Genomic DNA, 16,726 nt, shown 5'->3' with positions numbered 1-16,726 from the left:
TGGAAAAACAACACTGGGCTGAACTTTAACTAAAATGTGAATAGATTTACCATTAATTCTTCTTTGAACACCAATTTAATTTACACTTGATTACCGGTATCTTGTAAGACATATAAGGAATCTGGAAATCTATTTATTTCTGGTTGAATTTTTGACTAAAGATCGAAAAGATTGATTTTAGGTCACTGATTTGGATCTAATCAGATCATTAAAAAATCCACTAATGTCAACAATGAATTGAATCAGCAACAGCAGATTATGTTCCAAATCCAGTTGTTGTTAAAATTAATCGTTGCATCCCAGTTTTCCTACATCATGACGTCTGGGGGGAAAAAAAAACACAAAAACATTCCAGAACTTGTGGAATAACACGAGAGGGAAAGATCTGTCAGCAGAATGGAGAACTAATGACAGAGGAGGTGTGTGTTAGCATCTTTAAGGTGACAGCACATGTACCTGATGAAGGGCCGTCAGTCCATCTTCATTGACTAGATCTGGGTTGACACCACTGTTAAGCAGCAGTCTCACTGGAAGCAGAACAACACACAAATATTCATACTCACGTTTGACTTTGTTTATTCCATTATGATAAAAAGCATTTATTGAAGCAAAAATAATTTAGTAAATTCAGAGTTGGCTTCAATGACACCATTTCAATGTAGCTGTTCAAGGACCCACTTTGATTATCTTTTGATCTATTTCCTCAGAGCTTCCAGTAGTCTTTTAATGAGGATTTAGCCAAAATAAAAAAGCTGAATTGCAGGAGTTCATCAGAAATTTGCCTCTGAGTTGGACGAGACTGTTGGCACAAAGTAAGCCACCCCCACTTCCCGTCACCCATCTGTTTGCAAGCTCTCCCGCTAGCTTACAGCTCCTCACACGGTGCAACAAAAATATCGAGAAATATTGGAGCTATTCAGCTTCTACGTCACAGCTACACAGTTTTTAAGTGTCATTTTTTTCACCTGATAAACAATTTAATGAAATAAATACTCAGAAACATGATAATTAACTTAATTGTCCTTGTATCTGTCCTCCATTATCAGAAAAATATCACAAGATTATGTTAAAACCACCAAAACCATCAGAGTGGGTCTTATGGCTAGTATAGTTGATCAATAATACTGAAGTGTCCAGCATCATTGGCGTGTAACTGGCTTCATCTGGATCCCTGTGTATCTACCCACCTTCCTCCACATCGTTGCGGGCAGCTGCATCCAGCAGGGTGACGGAGTCGGGAAATGTCACTTTGCTCGTGCGGGGCTTCTTCTTGTCTGCTTTGGCTCTGGATCCTCGCACCGCGTCCTTTTCCATCTGCGTCCAGGCCTTCAGCTGCTGCGCGCGGCGCTTCTGCGCGTGCTTCAGCCGCTCCGCGGCACTCAGCCGGCCCACCGTCGCCATCTCAGCCAGCAGCTCGCCGTGGTCCGCTGCCATCACCGTTCGAATGCGTCACAGTTCGTTTCACCAAGTATGTGAGGATGAAGCCGATTTAATGAGCCGGGCTTCAAAACCTCACAGGCCTCTTCATCATTGTGTTTGAGCAAACTGGCCTTGATGACTGATTTCTAAAGAGCTCCAGCAGGAAGATACTTGGAAACAAAAAGTTTGTGGAGGGGATTCAAGTCACAGATATCTCCATGATTTCAGAGGAATCTATTAAAGGACATCAATGGAAACATTTCCCAGTCTTTATGAGGAAACCATCATGGCAGGAAGAACCGAGTCCAGACCACAATGAGCCAGTTTTCAGCTCCTTTATCCATTTTCAGCAGCAGGCAGTCACAAATATTTTCTGATCTTTTCTTTTATGGTCTTCAATCCATGTTTATGAGGGATACGATCAGGATCTGACACGAAGCGACATGTGAATCCATGTCTGAGCAACAAAAGATTTCCGTTCCATGATTATATTTATTGATGTTGGAAAGGCACATGCAGGATTTGAAGGACTGGATGAAATCTTTGCATTGATGATTTCTCAGATCTCCAATCCAAAAGCTTATGAAGGCTTCAGCCACACAGCTGTGGTTCTGTGGACAGAGAGGGAAAATGTGAGTGCCGAGTTACAAGATAATGTAGGCATACTCCACTCCTAACCGTGTCATCTTTAACCCTTCGGTCCTTTCCCCTCGTCCCTCTTCTCCCACTTCTCCCCCGAAGGAAACCTGAGACAGTGGGATGCTTTACATTAATGAGTGACACACCTTTCTACACTGAATACATTTTATCTGCTGACTTGCCCACAGGATTAAACTCGGCTCGATCAGCGCACCTTTCAGTTTCAGTGCAAGTTCTCGCCATGGTAACCTTGCTCACCGCCGTCACTCTCATTACTTTTCGTCAACTTTCAAGCCGAGTTCCATGCGTCGCACACGCTCCTCTCTTTCTAGGCTGCTCATATATTATTTAGGCACTGGGCCGCCAGCGCTGGGAGGAAGGTCAACCAGAGGAACTCGGTAAGTTAGAGACAAGACAGTAGGCCTCCGCCATGGAGGGGGACGGGAATAGATTCAAAAATATTTGCAGATTAGACGCCAAACTGAGCAGATAACGATTAAATGTAGCTATCCAGCTAAGATGGATCGTGTAACACGATGTATATCACTTTCAACACGTTGAAGCTCTGAACTAGAATTAAAAACAAGTACAGGAAAGTACTGCAGCACTGGGTTGTTGTGGTTTCTGATCAACCACTCATTGGATTTTAAAGCATTAGTGATTAAAAATCCAACACGTGTACAGTTTCCGCAGTTTGGGAATGTTGTTTAAATGCTACAACTTTTTTAATACATACAAACAAGTGTTTTACTGATTGATGGCTAAAAAATATTAAATTCTTTTTTAAAATCGAAGCCTATATTGTGATTAATCTCTGATTTCACTGTTAAATTTAATTTGATGTAACGTTATTTCTAAAAATGGAGATAGTTAAGCTTATAGTATTCAGTTGTTTTAGTGATAAGTCTAACAATTATGGCTACAGGCTTCATATTTACAGAACACACAGGCTGAGACAAAGAGACAACAGAAACATTCTCTGTTGAGCCTAAAGAACCTTTGGACAATTTAGAATTTTCAAGAGATTAACTTTAAAGTCCCACTCTACTTTTTCTATAGTAAAATTGTTCCCAGTGGTCTTTAAATTATGATGGTCAATTTTAGCCCAAATCTAAAGCCTGTGTTGTTTACTAAGACATATTTTCAGCAGCATGGCAAGAATTCATCAGAAATGTTCATCTGGATTGTGGGTGGGACTGTTAGTGCAGAAGTTCGCTTCTCTTACTTTCTCATCAGCCTTTGTTTACATTCTCAGCCTCCAACGGCAAGCCCCTAACGAACCCAAGCTAACATTAGCGTAGCAAAAAAAAAACAACATGAGCACTATCGGAGCTATCCCTCCATACAGTTTGGACCCAGATGTCAGCTCTAACGAGGAAAATTAAGACGTTAATGGATCTATTTGTCCACAAGTGGATGCATTACAAATAGTGCAGACCAGAATAATTATTTTGTTTCAACCTGATCATTCTTTTTAAAATCTATAATTTGATTTTTGAAAAAACAGCCCTTGTTAATTTGGTCATGCTCAAGAAGGTGTTGAAGGGAAAAAAAGCCAAGAGTAAAACTGTATTTTGGTTCAACAGAAGAAAAACAGACCAAGTTTACTTTTTGTCTGTTTTGTAAACAGTACAATCTATTTATTTCAACATATTTGCTATTTGAGAGCGTAATCTCATATTTCAATGTGATCTTGAAATTCAAGTTATTACTTTTTTACGTAAAAAAAGTACAGTTTAAAATCATTATTCTTACTGAGCCAGTGAGGAAACTACTAGATGAAGTATTTCAAGCTGGAAGTAAGTCATGATATTTTTATTCTCTGACATGAACAACATCAAAGAAATGTGTTGGTTATTTATTTGATGCAATAAAAGCAATAAAGGAACAGGGCAGATAAATAAAAGTGAGTGACCCGTTGCTGGTTGGCTAAGAAAAAGTCGGCATTTCACACAAAACTTTCCAGACAAAAGCTGCATATGTGAAAACTAAAGATTTAAATTAATTGATATTTACATAATCTAGAAAACCAGTGTCTACCTTTAACTGGGTCTTACATTTCTTCTTATTCTTTTTTTTTTTATTAGTCAAGTTTATTACATTACTTACGACTATTGTTTACTATAATGTTTTGTTCAATTTGAAGACAACAAATTCTTCAATAAATTTCACATTTTGTGCGAATCTGCGACACAGAGGCAATAAATAAAACACTCAATTGATCAAAATTAAATTAACTTTTAAGCTTTTTCACCACATTCCTTTTTTTTTTCCGGTTGTCAGAAGCAGCACCAACTGTTAATTACCAATCATGAAGTCCCATTACAAACTGTGGGTTTTCATCCGCTCCTGATCCAACACAATTTGAATACAGAAATACTCAAGCAGTTTTATTCTTAAATTATTTTATACATGCCCTCCAAAATGACAAAAAAATGCTACAAGAACATATTAAAATGACAATTTTCATTGAAGTGGGTCTCTAAAGTGCATGTGAAAGCCTAGCATGTCAGTGGTTATCTGGGAAAAAAACGTTTTTTTTCTTCCATACACAACATTGTAAGGATTTCCTCACATCCTCAATAGGTTGGTAAGTGACTTAACGGATTAGGCACTCATGCAATGCACTCGTGAACATGGAGTTAAATGTGTGAAGTATTTAAAATTTGAACTCATCTATCAAAGGACGCTGTGCTCTGAGAGTTAAAATGCAGAAATAAAAATAAGTGTGCAGTTTTAATATCAGACGGGAACAATGGCAGCTTGTCAGCTAAGTCCAAACAAGCTGACAAATGAAAAAGGCTCTTGTGGGTTTGTTTTAAGTGGCTTTAAAAGGAAAAAGGATTGGAGACAAAGAAAAATCCCTGCAAGAACTCAAAGTTGCATTAACTGGATAAATCCACGGAGAAGCAAAGAAAAAAAACTCAAGCTCTTCCACATGAAGCATGTTTGCAACATGAAACTAGCAGAGTTCTGTAAATAGATTGCTTCAGCTACTATTTAATCACATACAGCCAGTAAAACAGTAAAATATGAACCAAATTGAACAATAAAAAAGCAGCTTTTTCCTGATTTCTGACCCATTTTGACGCATTTTGACCTCTGTGTGGATTTGAATGGTTTTATGAATAAATACACACTCAGATGAACATAAAAGTTAACAGCATTCTCAAAGAGGAAGACGTGTATCTGTGTGCACAGTTCTTGGACAAAGCAGCATTAAAAGCTCCAGCACCAACAATCTCATTAGCAAATTAAACTTTGGCCTGACAACAGGTAATAAGCGGTTTTACAGCCCTTAGACAGCTAACCAATAACCTTGATTTGCCATTAACTAAACATGAATAAAGAAGATAAAAGCTTTCATTCTGACAGAATATCATTTAAAGATTTAAACATGTCCACAAATGTATGAACTGCTTCTGTAAGTCACATATTTCAGAATCTTTAAGATTTTATGCAGCCTCACCCATCAACTTATCTTCGTCCTTCTTTTACCTGTTGCTTTTTTCTTCTACGAGTAGTGGAGAAAGCACAATGTTCTGTCGTCTTCATATTCTTCTCAGCATTAACCGCATTTTGTCAAGACACGGGTCTCGGAATCGCTGTGGTGCTATCAACGCCATGATGAGTTCTGTGCAGCATCAATCCATCTCTCTAATTGGACGCATGGTGGCTGGATCACCAGATTGACGTCTAGTCATCAATAGAGCTGCCACAATTAGTCGACTAATCGACTATTAAAATAGTCGTCGACTAATTTAATAGTTGTTACTTTATATTATATGGAGTCAGAGTGTAGTAAAGTTGAACAAAGGTATAATCGTTCAGAATCAAAAAATGAACTTTTTTATATTTGAGTCACTGAGACCAAAACTTCATCTTTTTAAAAAATAGTTTCTTGTTTCACATTTGATTTAATCTTGTTTAATAACCAGAAGCTATGAAGGACAGAGGCTACACGATTCATTCAAAGTTTAATAAACCATATCTTAATTGTCTTTAATTTTAGCTAGTTTAAAGGTAATGATGGTTAAGATGTGTGATTTATATCCCCTTTGCGCATGACTTGATTAGTCGACTAATTAGCAAAAATAATCGTGATTAGTTGACTGTCAAAATAATAGTTTGTGGCTGAACTAGTCATCAACGGGCCCCTGGTCCGTGTCAACAGCCCTCATCGAGTGCCTATGCTGCTGCCGTATGACTTCTAACCGGACGGTGGCAGTGGGACTCCAGCAGGGGGGACAGTCTGAAATCGGCCGATCAGACAATTCTGGGGACCTTGGAGACCCTCTTATCAGTCAATTATGCTGCCACCCGCCTGTCACTGGACTGACAAGGTATGACCTTCAAATGTGCCCAAGCAGCCAAAAAATGATCCAGTCGCAGTTTAATTTGAACTTTTTCAGAAAATCTCTACGCCCACCAAGTATCATGTAAAAATGTACCTGCTGTCTCCTGATTACACATGCTAACGAAAAAAAAAAACCCTTTGCATTTAGGTCTACGCACTGAGACATTTTGGGATAAATTACTGTAGTCTTATTCCACATAAACCCCTCAACTTTAAAAAGGTTTTGTTTGTTTGTGTTTTTTGCAAAAGTTTCTTTCTTAAATTTCAGGATCTGGGCATAAATTCAGAAGCATTTCTTTTTTTTTTCATTGGAGGTGTAAATTAACTTTCATTTTGGTCCATGTTTATAAGCTCAAAGGTTGGGAGAACAATCCTCTCCTGCAAAGTAGTCAAAAAAGTGTGATCAAAGTGTAATAAAACACCCAAAGGAACCATATACTGATTTCTCAAGCATTAAAAGAGAGATTCACCATTTCTGTTATGATCCAAGTTCACACATGTAGTGTTTTCGGCACTTGTGTTCTGATGACTATCAGAGTGCCAACGTGTAAAAAGTGTCCTTTTATGAGCCAATTAGTGTTTATTAATCAGATGGCAGGAAAAAAAGTGAGTGTGGGATTTGTCAGAGTAAAAACCATGTGACCATTAGTCAGGCGAGGGTTAGAGCAGTTCAAACTCTCAGAGCAAAAACAAACAGGTTTGTAAAAAAGTCCCAGCATGAACCCGACATTGGAAGGAACACACACTTTCTTTCAGGGGCAGCGATGAATGAATGAAGCTCTGTGAACCCTGGTAGAAAAACTCACACAGATGTGTCGTGGGTGGAACTTTAGTCTAACATATGATTATAGGAACACAACTTGAAATGAAGCCACTCTGCTGAGCCTGACATTAGTTTATAACCTCACTCAAATTTTAAGTTTAGTCTTCTACATCAGAAAAATGCCACAAGAACACATTAAAAACACAAATTTTATCTGAGTGGGTCTTTAAATAAGATCCAATGTGATGCTCACTCCATGAAACATGGAAACATACAAGAAAGCCTTCAATTTGCATCATCTTGAGACAAAACAAAACTCTTCACCATGGTTTGTCTGAGACAATCTGTGTTTTTGATGCACGTATGAAAACAGCCTTGAAGGAAGGACAGAATGAGAGGGAGGGGAGTATGTTAAGCCGCGTCATGAGCAACGACTGGAGTCGAAACGAATAAATCACATAAAAATCTCCATAAGTCTGCCAAGTATTCCACAGGAGGTAGAAAAAAAACATGGAGCGAGTTTCAAGGATGGAAAGACGAATTTAGAAAGAATTGCAGGATATGAAGTGAAAGAGCAAAAGGATGTGGAGGAAATAATGTGAATAAGATACGAGAGGATGAGGAAGAAGGAGGAAGAATTGCTCAGTAGCCTATATCAATGTCAGAGATTCTCTAAGAATAAGGTTATGCTATACAATTGGATTATTGTGACACATGTTTGACTATGTTTAAACAAGCATAAGTGTAAAGAAAGAACCTGTTAAGAAGAAGGAGAGGACGGGGGAGTTTGACAGTCAGGAATGTTTGAGGGAGAAACTCAGTTTTTGAAATGATCTTATCGTGTAAAATAAATCTTGAAGAAATGCAGTTTTTTTTAATACCTAAAAGCTTAAGTTAAATGAGTATCCTGAAGGATAGAAACATTTGTTGAAGCTGTGAATAGTTTTAGGGTCCAAAAGGCTTTATTTGCTCTAAATGCTGACAGGAAGTTCTTTGTTTCTATCAGTCCAGAGGTCACAAATCTGATTTTATGAGTATTTATTTATTTATTTATTTTAGTTTCCAGCATTCTTCAGAATAGATTTGTGTGACGGAGAAGTGTGATTTCCTGAAATGATCCCTAGCACGTTTATTTTGCAATCAAAATAGTTCAGACTGTTGCAATCTTCAAGGCCAGTTTGCTTCAAATGTGAGCTCAGATAATAAGGCGAACGTGCCGTCACAGAATTAGTCTTAATCTGTATGACAAAACCTGCAAATATTTGACCGTACCTAGTGGTTAAATGCTGTTTAAAAAGGTACTTTGCCCAGACGCAGCCTTGCCTAAGAACAAGAAGGAATTATCTTTAAGACAGCAATCAGTAAATGTCAGGAGAGGACTGCCATATAGATGCTAAATCAATTATTAATAGATGTTTACTGGTATAAATAATCTCATAATAGCGCTATTTGTCACTTTTATGATATTTCTTCAAATAAAAGTTAAAATTACTTTAAAAATAGACAGAATTGAGTATAAAAGTTTATGAAAAATATTGATTGACACAAAAAAATGTATTTGGTATAAAATAAAATAATTAAAGAATAAAAATATTGATTACACTTGTATTGTTTGATTTGCTCCCAAACAGCTTATAGTACAAATAAACATAAAATGTAGTATATATTAGTAAGGTGTTGGCCCTGAACTTTGACCCCGAGGAAAAGTCCACGCTCCCCTGATAATGCCACGCGCTCATTCCACGCAGTGATTGAGATACATATATTTTAAATATACTTCCACGAGCGCGACGAAAACTTAAACCGGCTTTAACGAAAATGACGTAAACTCCCGGTTCCTCCCGTGCGAACAGCAGATTAGCTAGCGGTCCACAGACCGCCTCGACAGGTGTTCAGCTCCGCAGGTGAGCGGGTCATGTTAGTTACCTGGCTTAACTTACTGATGGAGGACATTTGTGGTTTTGTTTTGGCTCAAAAGTTAGAGAAAATAATAGTTGTAAACGCACCTGTTGAGGTGAGACGACTAATTTATGCTAGCGCTGCCCTAGCGTCCGGTTAGCTTACTTTTTTGTAGCTGCATCACAACCTGTGTGTCACAAACTCTCAGAAATGACCGTGTGGGGGACAGGGCGCCCCCTGAAAAGAGAGACGCCGCACGGCTCTGACCCGAAGTGACGGACAGGAAAATCGGGAAAGCTTACCTGCGGTGGACGGAGCTCTGAAACGGAATCAGCTTGCTGTCCTCCGCTCCTGCTCGAGCCAGCGCCTCCGGGGAAATGCTTCACCATAACAACCTGACCTGTGCTCACTCCTCCTCACTGGCTGTCCTTCCGCGCCGGCTCCACTAGAGGGCGACAAAGTAGCGCTCTTCTCCACTTTTTTTTTTTTTTTTTAAAAATTTGACTTCAAAATAAAAGTTTCTAAATTAATTTAACTCATTCTTGCAAACTCAATATTTTAATGCTTTTAATGTCTCATTTATTTTAATAGCTAATATGTTTATTTATTATACTAATCACCTAACGACCAATTATCCTAAGTTTGATGTATCTCTGCGCAGATACATATTTCCGTTTGTCTTCTTTAATTTAATTTTGTTTTAATTGCTTGTAATAAACCATTTCCAAATATAATTTAGATTTTTTGTTTAAATTATAGTAACCCAGCTCTCAAAACCGCAAACAACTCATGTTGATGTCTTTATCTCTGTGTCTATAAAATCATTAATTTTGCATAAATATATCTACCATTTTTATATTTCTCCCCTTGAGACTCCAACATAAAATAGTCTATTATACTAAAAGTATTCAATTATCTACCTTTATGTAGATCTCATGAACATGATTTTAAATGTATGCATGGAAAAGATTTATTTCTAGAAATATACATGCAGAAGAATAAAACAAACAGATACATTCTATAGAGAAATAGTTTTACTGTCAATGTTAAACTAAAAAATATTGAAATATGACAGAGTTCATAAATATTTACTTACTTAACTAAGTGACTAATAGTTTAATATTATGTGTGTATTGTCCAATAGTTTTCTTTCCTTAAGAACTTATTACATATAGAAAACATTTGAAAGGTTTTTACTCATATTATTTTCTAAGGCCTTAATATCATATTTCCTATTCAGATACTTATAATCTACTATACTGTATGGTGTACATAGATTAGAAGGTAGGCAATAAAACAGATAATGGGAGAGTTATACAATCAATAAAGCTATATATGGAAGCAGATACTAAGTGTTTAGTTTCAAACATTTTTTAATGTCTGATAAAAATGAAATCCACCTTTTAGTGAATATTAGTAAATGTTAAGCCATTTACCTTCACATAACCTGCAGCATGATATGATATTGACTGATAATGATTAGAAAGAATTAAAAAGTATCATTAAAAATCTTAAAGGAAGAAGTTAAACTATTTAAACGTATTTTAGCTGTTCATAAAATCTCATTTTGAGGCCCTAAGAATCTGATATGTGCCATTAGGATAAGCATTTATTCGATGTGCTTTTACTCTGTTGTTTTCTTATTCTTTTATCTATTTGTGAGCGAGCACAAAATCTTAAAAATACATATGAATTTGAATTTTGTCTTACCCTTTCTTGTAACATGACCATAGAATACTACTTAAAGATAAATGAAAGTTAAAAATAAACACACAAAATGTGTAAAATGATTGTGACATACCTTAGTTTGAAGGTACTTCAGTCAGGTTCAGGCAAATGCAAAGGGTGTGTTTGTGTACACAAGGGTGGTTGTTGTACTTTTATAGAAGTAGGAGGAGTCTGTAAAAAGTCTCACAAATCACTTGGATAGCACAGAATTGTTTTTTTCTTTAAAGATTTTTTGCATACAGTTCAAATCACCAGGAGAAAAACTTGTTTTCACTTAACACTTACAAAACAGCAAGGATCCTGTATTTCACAAATATGGAGAGCCTAAAGGAGCAAAATTGTGACCCTTTTTTTTTTTTTTTGCTTTTCGTTTTCTAAAAATGACAAAGTTGTGCTCCACAGAAACCGGAATATTCAAAAAACATTTTGAAAAAATATTAATTTGAAAGTGTTAGTAATTTTTACAATTATTTATTGGCTAAAACCACAAAAGCACATGATTTAAACATGACTAAATTTATGAAGCTTAAAACACCTTATTATTAACTCCTTTTTCTCTTTTCAGTTCATCTCAGCTTTAGGATGCACCTCAGTGCTGCTTAGCAGGGATTTGTCCCAACAAAACCAGCCTTTATGCAAACTACCTTCTCGTTCTGGACGCTCTTCATTGTAGTTTCCTATTCTTCTCATCCGTCGCCCACTAATCCAAGTAAAACCTATTAACTGGCACTCCTGCAGACAGGAGGGGACACAGCAGTGTGTATTCCAAATAGTGTTTTTTTGTACTAAAATGCTTCACATATAAAGATGCAGTCGGGGGCTGGAGATTCAGTGAGTGAAATTGAAGATGGTTTTACTTGCCTATTACTGTAAGAGTTGGTTTGAAGGGTACATGGAACCACTAGAGGGGGACAAATCTTGTGTGGAAACACAAAACTCACAACAGGTGTGTCTTAGAGGTTTGCTGCTCATAAAAAATGTTTATAAAGTGGTAAGTTTGATTTATCTTTTTGCTCTTCAGCAAAAAAAAATCAATAAAGTCCAAAATATGGACTCTAAAACAGTGTTTGAGTGTAAAATAATTCGGTGTCCAGATTTGTACTACAGCTCTGTCAATTCTTTTACTGATTTTACTCTGCATGAGGGAGTTTTCCCCACCTGATGATGGTTCATGTTTAAGGTGTGAACGCGCTGTGAGATAAAACACTTAGCAGCTCGTCAGGAATGAGAGCTCAGAGGGCCCCGGTAGCAGTCTTCCTCACATGCTAAGCAGCCTCTCTGGAGGAGCCTCCAGCTCGCCAATGGGGGGTTCCATCTAATCCAACTTGTTTTCACTGTCTTGCTGAGAAGCAAGAGTTTGCACATTAGCAATACATTAAGCTGAACAAAAGATGCACATTCCCGAAACTTCTTTCAACGCTCAAACACATCCTCCGTGGAGGCCCCGCTGTGGGCCTGTTACGCACTCTCACACTTCAGATTTCTTGTGAGAAAATGTGGCGTGCATTCAGGAAACAGCTGCAACATCCTCCAAGTCATTGTTCATCAAAGTTGTAACATTCACAATATATTTTGCCTCATGCGTAATTCTCACAAATATTCAACATTTCATTTATAGATCCACCACGCCCCAACGTCACTTGATGTATTTCCTTTATTAGTTAATTTTGGTATTTAAATTAAAATACATTTTCTTGGTTTCAAATTTTTTATTAACATTAAACTCAAACTCCAAAAAAATGCGCTTTTGACTCAAAACCTGCGTAAATCCGTGCGTAAATCTCTAAACTCTGTGCGTAAATCACTGAAAAGTGGTGCCAAAATACGATTTGGCACTTTTAACTGGTTTGATTTTTTCAAACAAACAATTTACTGTTTTCTCTGTCTTTTTCAGTACGTAGACCCTCCCCAGCCCCCCAGGGTGACTGGTCATTCCACTCTCAGATAACGCGTCATCCCCTCTTCGATTACGCAGCAGGATTTACATGAAACTGTTAATTGTTTGCTCTTAAAGTAGAGTCAGCCTGGAGCCAACAGTCTGCCAGAAGTTAAGGACCAACTATCTGACCTCCCTCCCCCGCCCTCCTTGTCCGAACGTGCGGGCCGGTTTTACCCCCCAGGCTGGATCTGCATGACAAAGCACTGGCCGGAGCGGAGTCTCCTGGCACCACCCGAATCGGCGCACCTTGGAGAAAATAACGACAATCAACTTGACTTATGCAGAAATGTGGAGCCGAGCTCTCCTCCTCCCAGCTGTGTAGCGCGGAGCGCACCAAGCCGAAACGGGCATTGTGGCCCGGCTCCAATGTCTCCACAACAGCAGCAGCTGGTGCGCCCGGAAAAGCGCTCCAGCACCACAGGTATTATGGATAAACCGGCTACAACGAGCATGCCGCACAATGCTCATGGTTTATCCGGAAACACATGGAGCAACGAGGAGAAACGCACCGGTGATGGAAAGAAGAAGAACTACCAGCGTTATCCAAAACCACCCTACTCCTATCTTGCAATGATCGCCATGGTCATCCAGCGCTCCCCGGAGAAGAAGCTGACATTATCTGAGGTAAGCAAACATTCCCGTGCCTCATTTTATCCTACTTTAAGTGTGTGTTTTTAATTAAAGCGGGATCATGCTGACTTTTCTGCATGGTGATCATTATAGTTTATTTAATCGTTCCTTTTATGGAGTATTATCTTTTTGAGAGGAAAAAAAACAGTATTTACTTTAGACATCACAGTGGGAGGATCCTCCCTCCTTAAATTGAAACAGTCAAGCAGTTCAAGAACTGACACTAAACAGCCACCTCTCTGTGACACTTGGGTGAGCAGTCTTCCTTTGGTGCTGTGCTTTGATAAGGTTGGACAGCTGTGAAACCAGACACTGATTTGTATCACAAAAGTGATTAGATATACAGTAGGTTACATGATAACATGACAGAGATGGCTTGAAAAATCTCCATCCAGAAATGTTTGCAGGAGCTTAATCAGTCTGTGACACAACCAGTGCCATAAACAGACACTGCGTCTTTTGCAACTTTCCTCACATTTCTGTTTCTGTTTCTAGATCTTAAAGGAGATCAGCAGCCTTTTTCCATTTTTCAAAGGGAACTACAAAGGTTGGAGGGATTCTGTGAGGCACAATCTCTCCTCCTATGACTGCTTTGTTAAGGTTTGTATATAAAACTTATCCTAAAATTGTATGATAAATTCCAGACAAATGTTTACAGCTTTCAAAAACATAGGCTTGGATTAGTTTTTCTTCTATGGACATGTTGGTTAATTTTTCACAGCTCTTTCCCTTTTAGGTGTTGAAGGATCCTGGGAAACCTCAGGGAAAAGGGAACTTCTGGGCCGTTGAGTTAAGCCGCGTCCCCCTGGAGCTCCTGAAAAGACAGAACACGGCCGTATCACGCCAAGATGAGACGATCTTTGCTCAGGATCTTGCCCCTTACATCCTGCAAGGCCACCAGCTGGAATCTGAGCCGCCCCCTCCACCTATGACCTCCCTCCCTTCTGTGCAGACAGAAAATCCTCCACAAGAAGACTTGTTCCGCCCAAAGCTGGACTCATCCTTTGCCATCGACTCGCTGCTTCACAGCCTACGACCAGCTTTGGGCTCTGGTAATGGAGACAACGTTTCTAACGACTGTTGGGGGGAAGTGGACCGTGTTCGGCCTCTGCCCGCTCCACGACCTCCTTACTCCTCCTCTGCTCGCAGCATCTCTGCCAGCTCTGCAAGCCCCGCTTCCACCTCCTCCTCCTCCTCCGATGAAGAATGGAAAGATGTGCCCCACTTGGGAAAGCGTCTTCCCCCAGACGGGGAAACAGGATCAGGGGGTTACGAGGATTTCAGGCAACCACTGAACAAGTCTGCCAGAAGGGACACTGTTGCCCCGCCTTGGGAGCTCCCCACCTCCTATGCTAAATATGCTCCCCCTAATGCTGTGGCTCCACCAAGCATGCGCTTCAACGGAGGTCCTTTAGTGCCACTGCACGGTGGACTCCCTCTTTACAGCTACAGCAGCTCACCTGTGACTCACAGCCACTTCTTAAGCCACACCTACTGGCCCATCATCCCTAGCAGCCATATGTCCGTCCAAGCCCCCCAGCTCATCATGGACCTGGACAGCTTGTTGCAGACTGTGCCTCCAAACAAGAGCGTGTTTGATGTTTTGGTTCACACCAGCCAGAACTCAAACCATCAACCACAAAGTCAGTTCTCCCTGCAGAGTAGGGATCCTCTAAACAGGTTCCATCCGTACTGACCGTCTGTCATGAAGGAGATGAGGAACCAGAGACTCCAGTATCACCAGCATCTGATTGTTCTTAAACAAAATAAAAAGTTTATTTTTTACCTCAATATTTTTTAAATGAAAGAAGCTTTCCTTCTGGATGTGAAGTATTGCACAATTTCACTGAAACTAACCTCGATAATCTATACAGCAAACAACGATCTACCTCAGTGTTTCAGGGAAATTCTGCTTTACTGGACGCTCTTTGCACTGCTGGTCTGTTTGCACTGTTTGTGCCGGTACGCCTTTGCTTTTGTCCTGTGACTGATGTACATGTTTTCTCCAATTTCTATGGAATATTTACTCTAAGGGTGATACGTTTTACTAATCTAAGGATTTTATTGTTCTTTTATATGATAGCTCAGACATAGAAGAACAAAGAAGTTCTGACCATTTTTTACCCTTAATTTTTCTATTTTTGATTTTTTTGATCTCATTTACAGACATTAATTTAAATGCAAACAAAAAAAATCCAGCAAGGCTGTTATTACTTGAACTCACTTCAATACATTGTATTCTGCTACTTTGGTGTGATAGATTTGGTGTGTCATGCCGGAGCTGAACTGCCTAAAGCAACATGTTATGTATTTGCACTAATTTTTTTTTTTTTTTTACTTTATTTTGTAAAGAAAACAGCCATAAAAATGTCACTTTCTTTCAGTTTTATGTTACTGTGATAAGCAACTCAGGTCTATTTTTTATGTTTTCATACAGTTCATGTCATGTTGTTTACAAGTTCTAACCTTACAGAGTTTACAATAAAACACTGTTTAAATAATACTGCTTAGTGTTAAATGTAATCTATAAGTCTATATTTGGTGACACACTGTCCATTCATTTTAAACTGGAAGCTGCAGAGTTTATGCATCATGAATTATGATTATTTTGCTGTAAAAAATCGGTTGTGATTCGTTCAGCTAAAATGAAACAAATCATTCTTCAGTTGAATCATTTGGAAATTGATTTTAATTTGAAATCCTTTTTTATAATCTTTATTTCTACAGGAGCCATTGATGCCATCCTGTTTGTCACTAAAGAACAATGACATTAAAAATGCTATAAAATGAATAATTTCTAATCTATTTTTACATTTTCTGTTGCAAATTTTCCTGCAGTTAATTCACTGTAAATGACAACGTACGTTAATTGCAAACACATTTTTTTCATTTTTTTTTAATAACTAAATGGAATAATATACAGAAGCAAATATTGAAGTTTTAAATACTTGATTAACTACTTTCAATATAACAGGAGAAGTTTAAATCGAAAATTGAAAGTTAAGGTAGTTTAATATCTTGATTTATTTTGCAAGTATGTTGTTCTAACATGAACAGTTACTAAAATGCTTAAAGGGCTTCTTTGCAAAGCTTCAACCATTATAGTAACTTTCCTTTTTTTAGCACTTTAACTCATAAAAGGGAGTTAAGATAGTCAAATTGCATTTTTGTGAAAGTTTTTGTTTAATATTTTTAGAAAGTTTACTATGTATTTTCTTTAGGTCTTTTTACTTCAAATGATACATAACAGAGATGGAATTTTGAATGAATTGATCTCCAGTTGAACAGAGTGATATAGACATAAAATAAAAAGCCTCTGTGGTGGAGTTTCCACATTTACATCAATGGTCCA

The 16,726-nt window shown here is 38.2% G+C and overlaps 2 protein-coding genes across 5 annotated transcripts in view; one reads left to right on the top strand and one right to left on the bottom strand.

Moving 5' to 3' along the window:
- The window catches only part of ppp1r16a (protein phosphatase 1, regulatory subunit 16A), a 15,404-nt gene extending 5,872 nt beyond the window's left edge, over positions 1-9,532 (bottom strand). Inside the window, exons 1-4 of one of the 3 annotated variants that reach the window (XM_024280428.2) lie at positions 9,380-9,532; positions 2,098-2,165; positions 1,188-2,030; positions 457-527 (exon numbers count right to left, since the gene is read on the bottom strand). In XM_024280428.2, coding sequence (XP_024136196.1) covers positions 457-527; positions 1,188-1,434 — 318 coding nt within the window. In that variant the 5' untranslated portion in view covers positions 1,435-2,030; positions 2,098-2,165; positions 9,380-9,532. Of the gene's footprint in view, positions 1-456; positions 528-1,187; positions 2,031-2,097; positions 2,166-2,272; positions 2,292-9,379 lie in introns of those variants that run through there. The other 2 variants (XM_024280430.2, XM_024280429.2) reach the window with 2 other exon arrangements.
- Positions 9,533-10,387: 855 nt separating this feature from the next.
- On the top strand, positions 10,388-15,875 carry foxh1 (forkhead box H1). 2 transcript variants are annotated; one of them, XM_036217500.1, is made up of 4 exons: positions 10,388-11,796; positions 12,700-13,368; positions 13,870-13,974; positions 14,111-15,070. In XM_036217500.1, exons 2-4 carry the CDS (start codon positions 12,937-12,939, stop codon positions 15,068-15,070), a joined length of 1,497 nt encoding a protein of 498 aa, XP_036073393.1. In that variant the 5' UTR covers positions 10,388-11,796; positions 12,700-12,936. The 2 variants fall into 2 exon arrangements, with proteins under 2 accessions (XP_036073393.1, XP_024136199.1); XM_024280431.2 differs by lacking the exon at positions 10,388-11,796 and having other exon boundaries at positions 11,872-13,368; positions 14,111-15,875.
- The last annotated feature ends 851 nt before the right edge of the window (positions 15,876-16,726 follow it).

The sequence above is a fragment of the Oryzias melastigma genome, linkage group LG20 (genome assembly GCF_002922805.2).
Source record: "Oryzias melastigma strain HK-1 linkage group LG20, ASM292280v2, whole genome shotgun sequence".
Lineage (NCBI taxonomy): Eukaryota > Metazoa > Chordata > Actinopteri > Beloniformes > Adrianichthyidae > Oryzias > Oryzias melastigma.
Note: the sequence above shows the minus strand (reverse complement) of the source record. Positions and strands in the feature narration are given on the sequence as shown.

What these genes read in the sequence shown, in the direction of transcription:
- foxh1 (XM_024280431.2), top strand. Translation starts at nt 12,937, where the DNA reads ATGACAAAGCACTGGCCGGAGCGGAGTCTCCTGGCACCACCCGAATCG. An exon ending in AGAAGCTGACATTATCTGAG is followed by an intron (nt 13,369 to 13,869) that starts GTAAGCAAACAT and finishes TTCTGTTTCTAG; the next exon opens with ATCTTAAAGGAGATCAGCAG. An exon ending in CCTATGACTGCTTTGTTAAG is followed by an intron (nt 13,975 to 14,110) that starts GTTTGTATATAA and finishes TTTCCCTTTTAG; the next exon opens with GTGTTGAAGGATCCTGGGAA.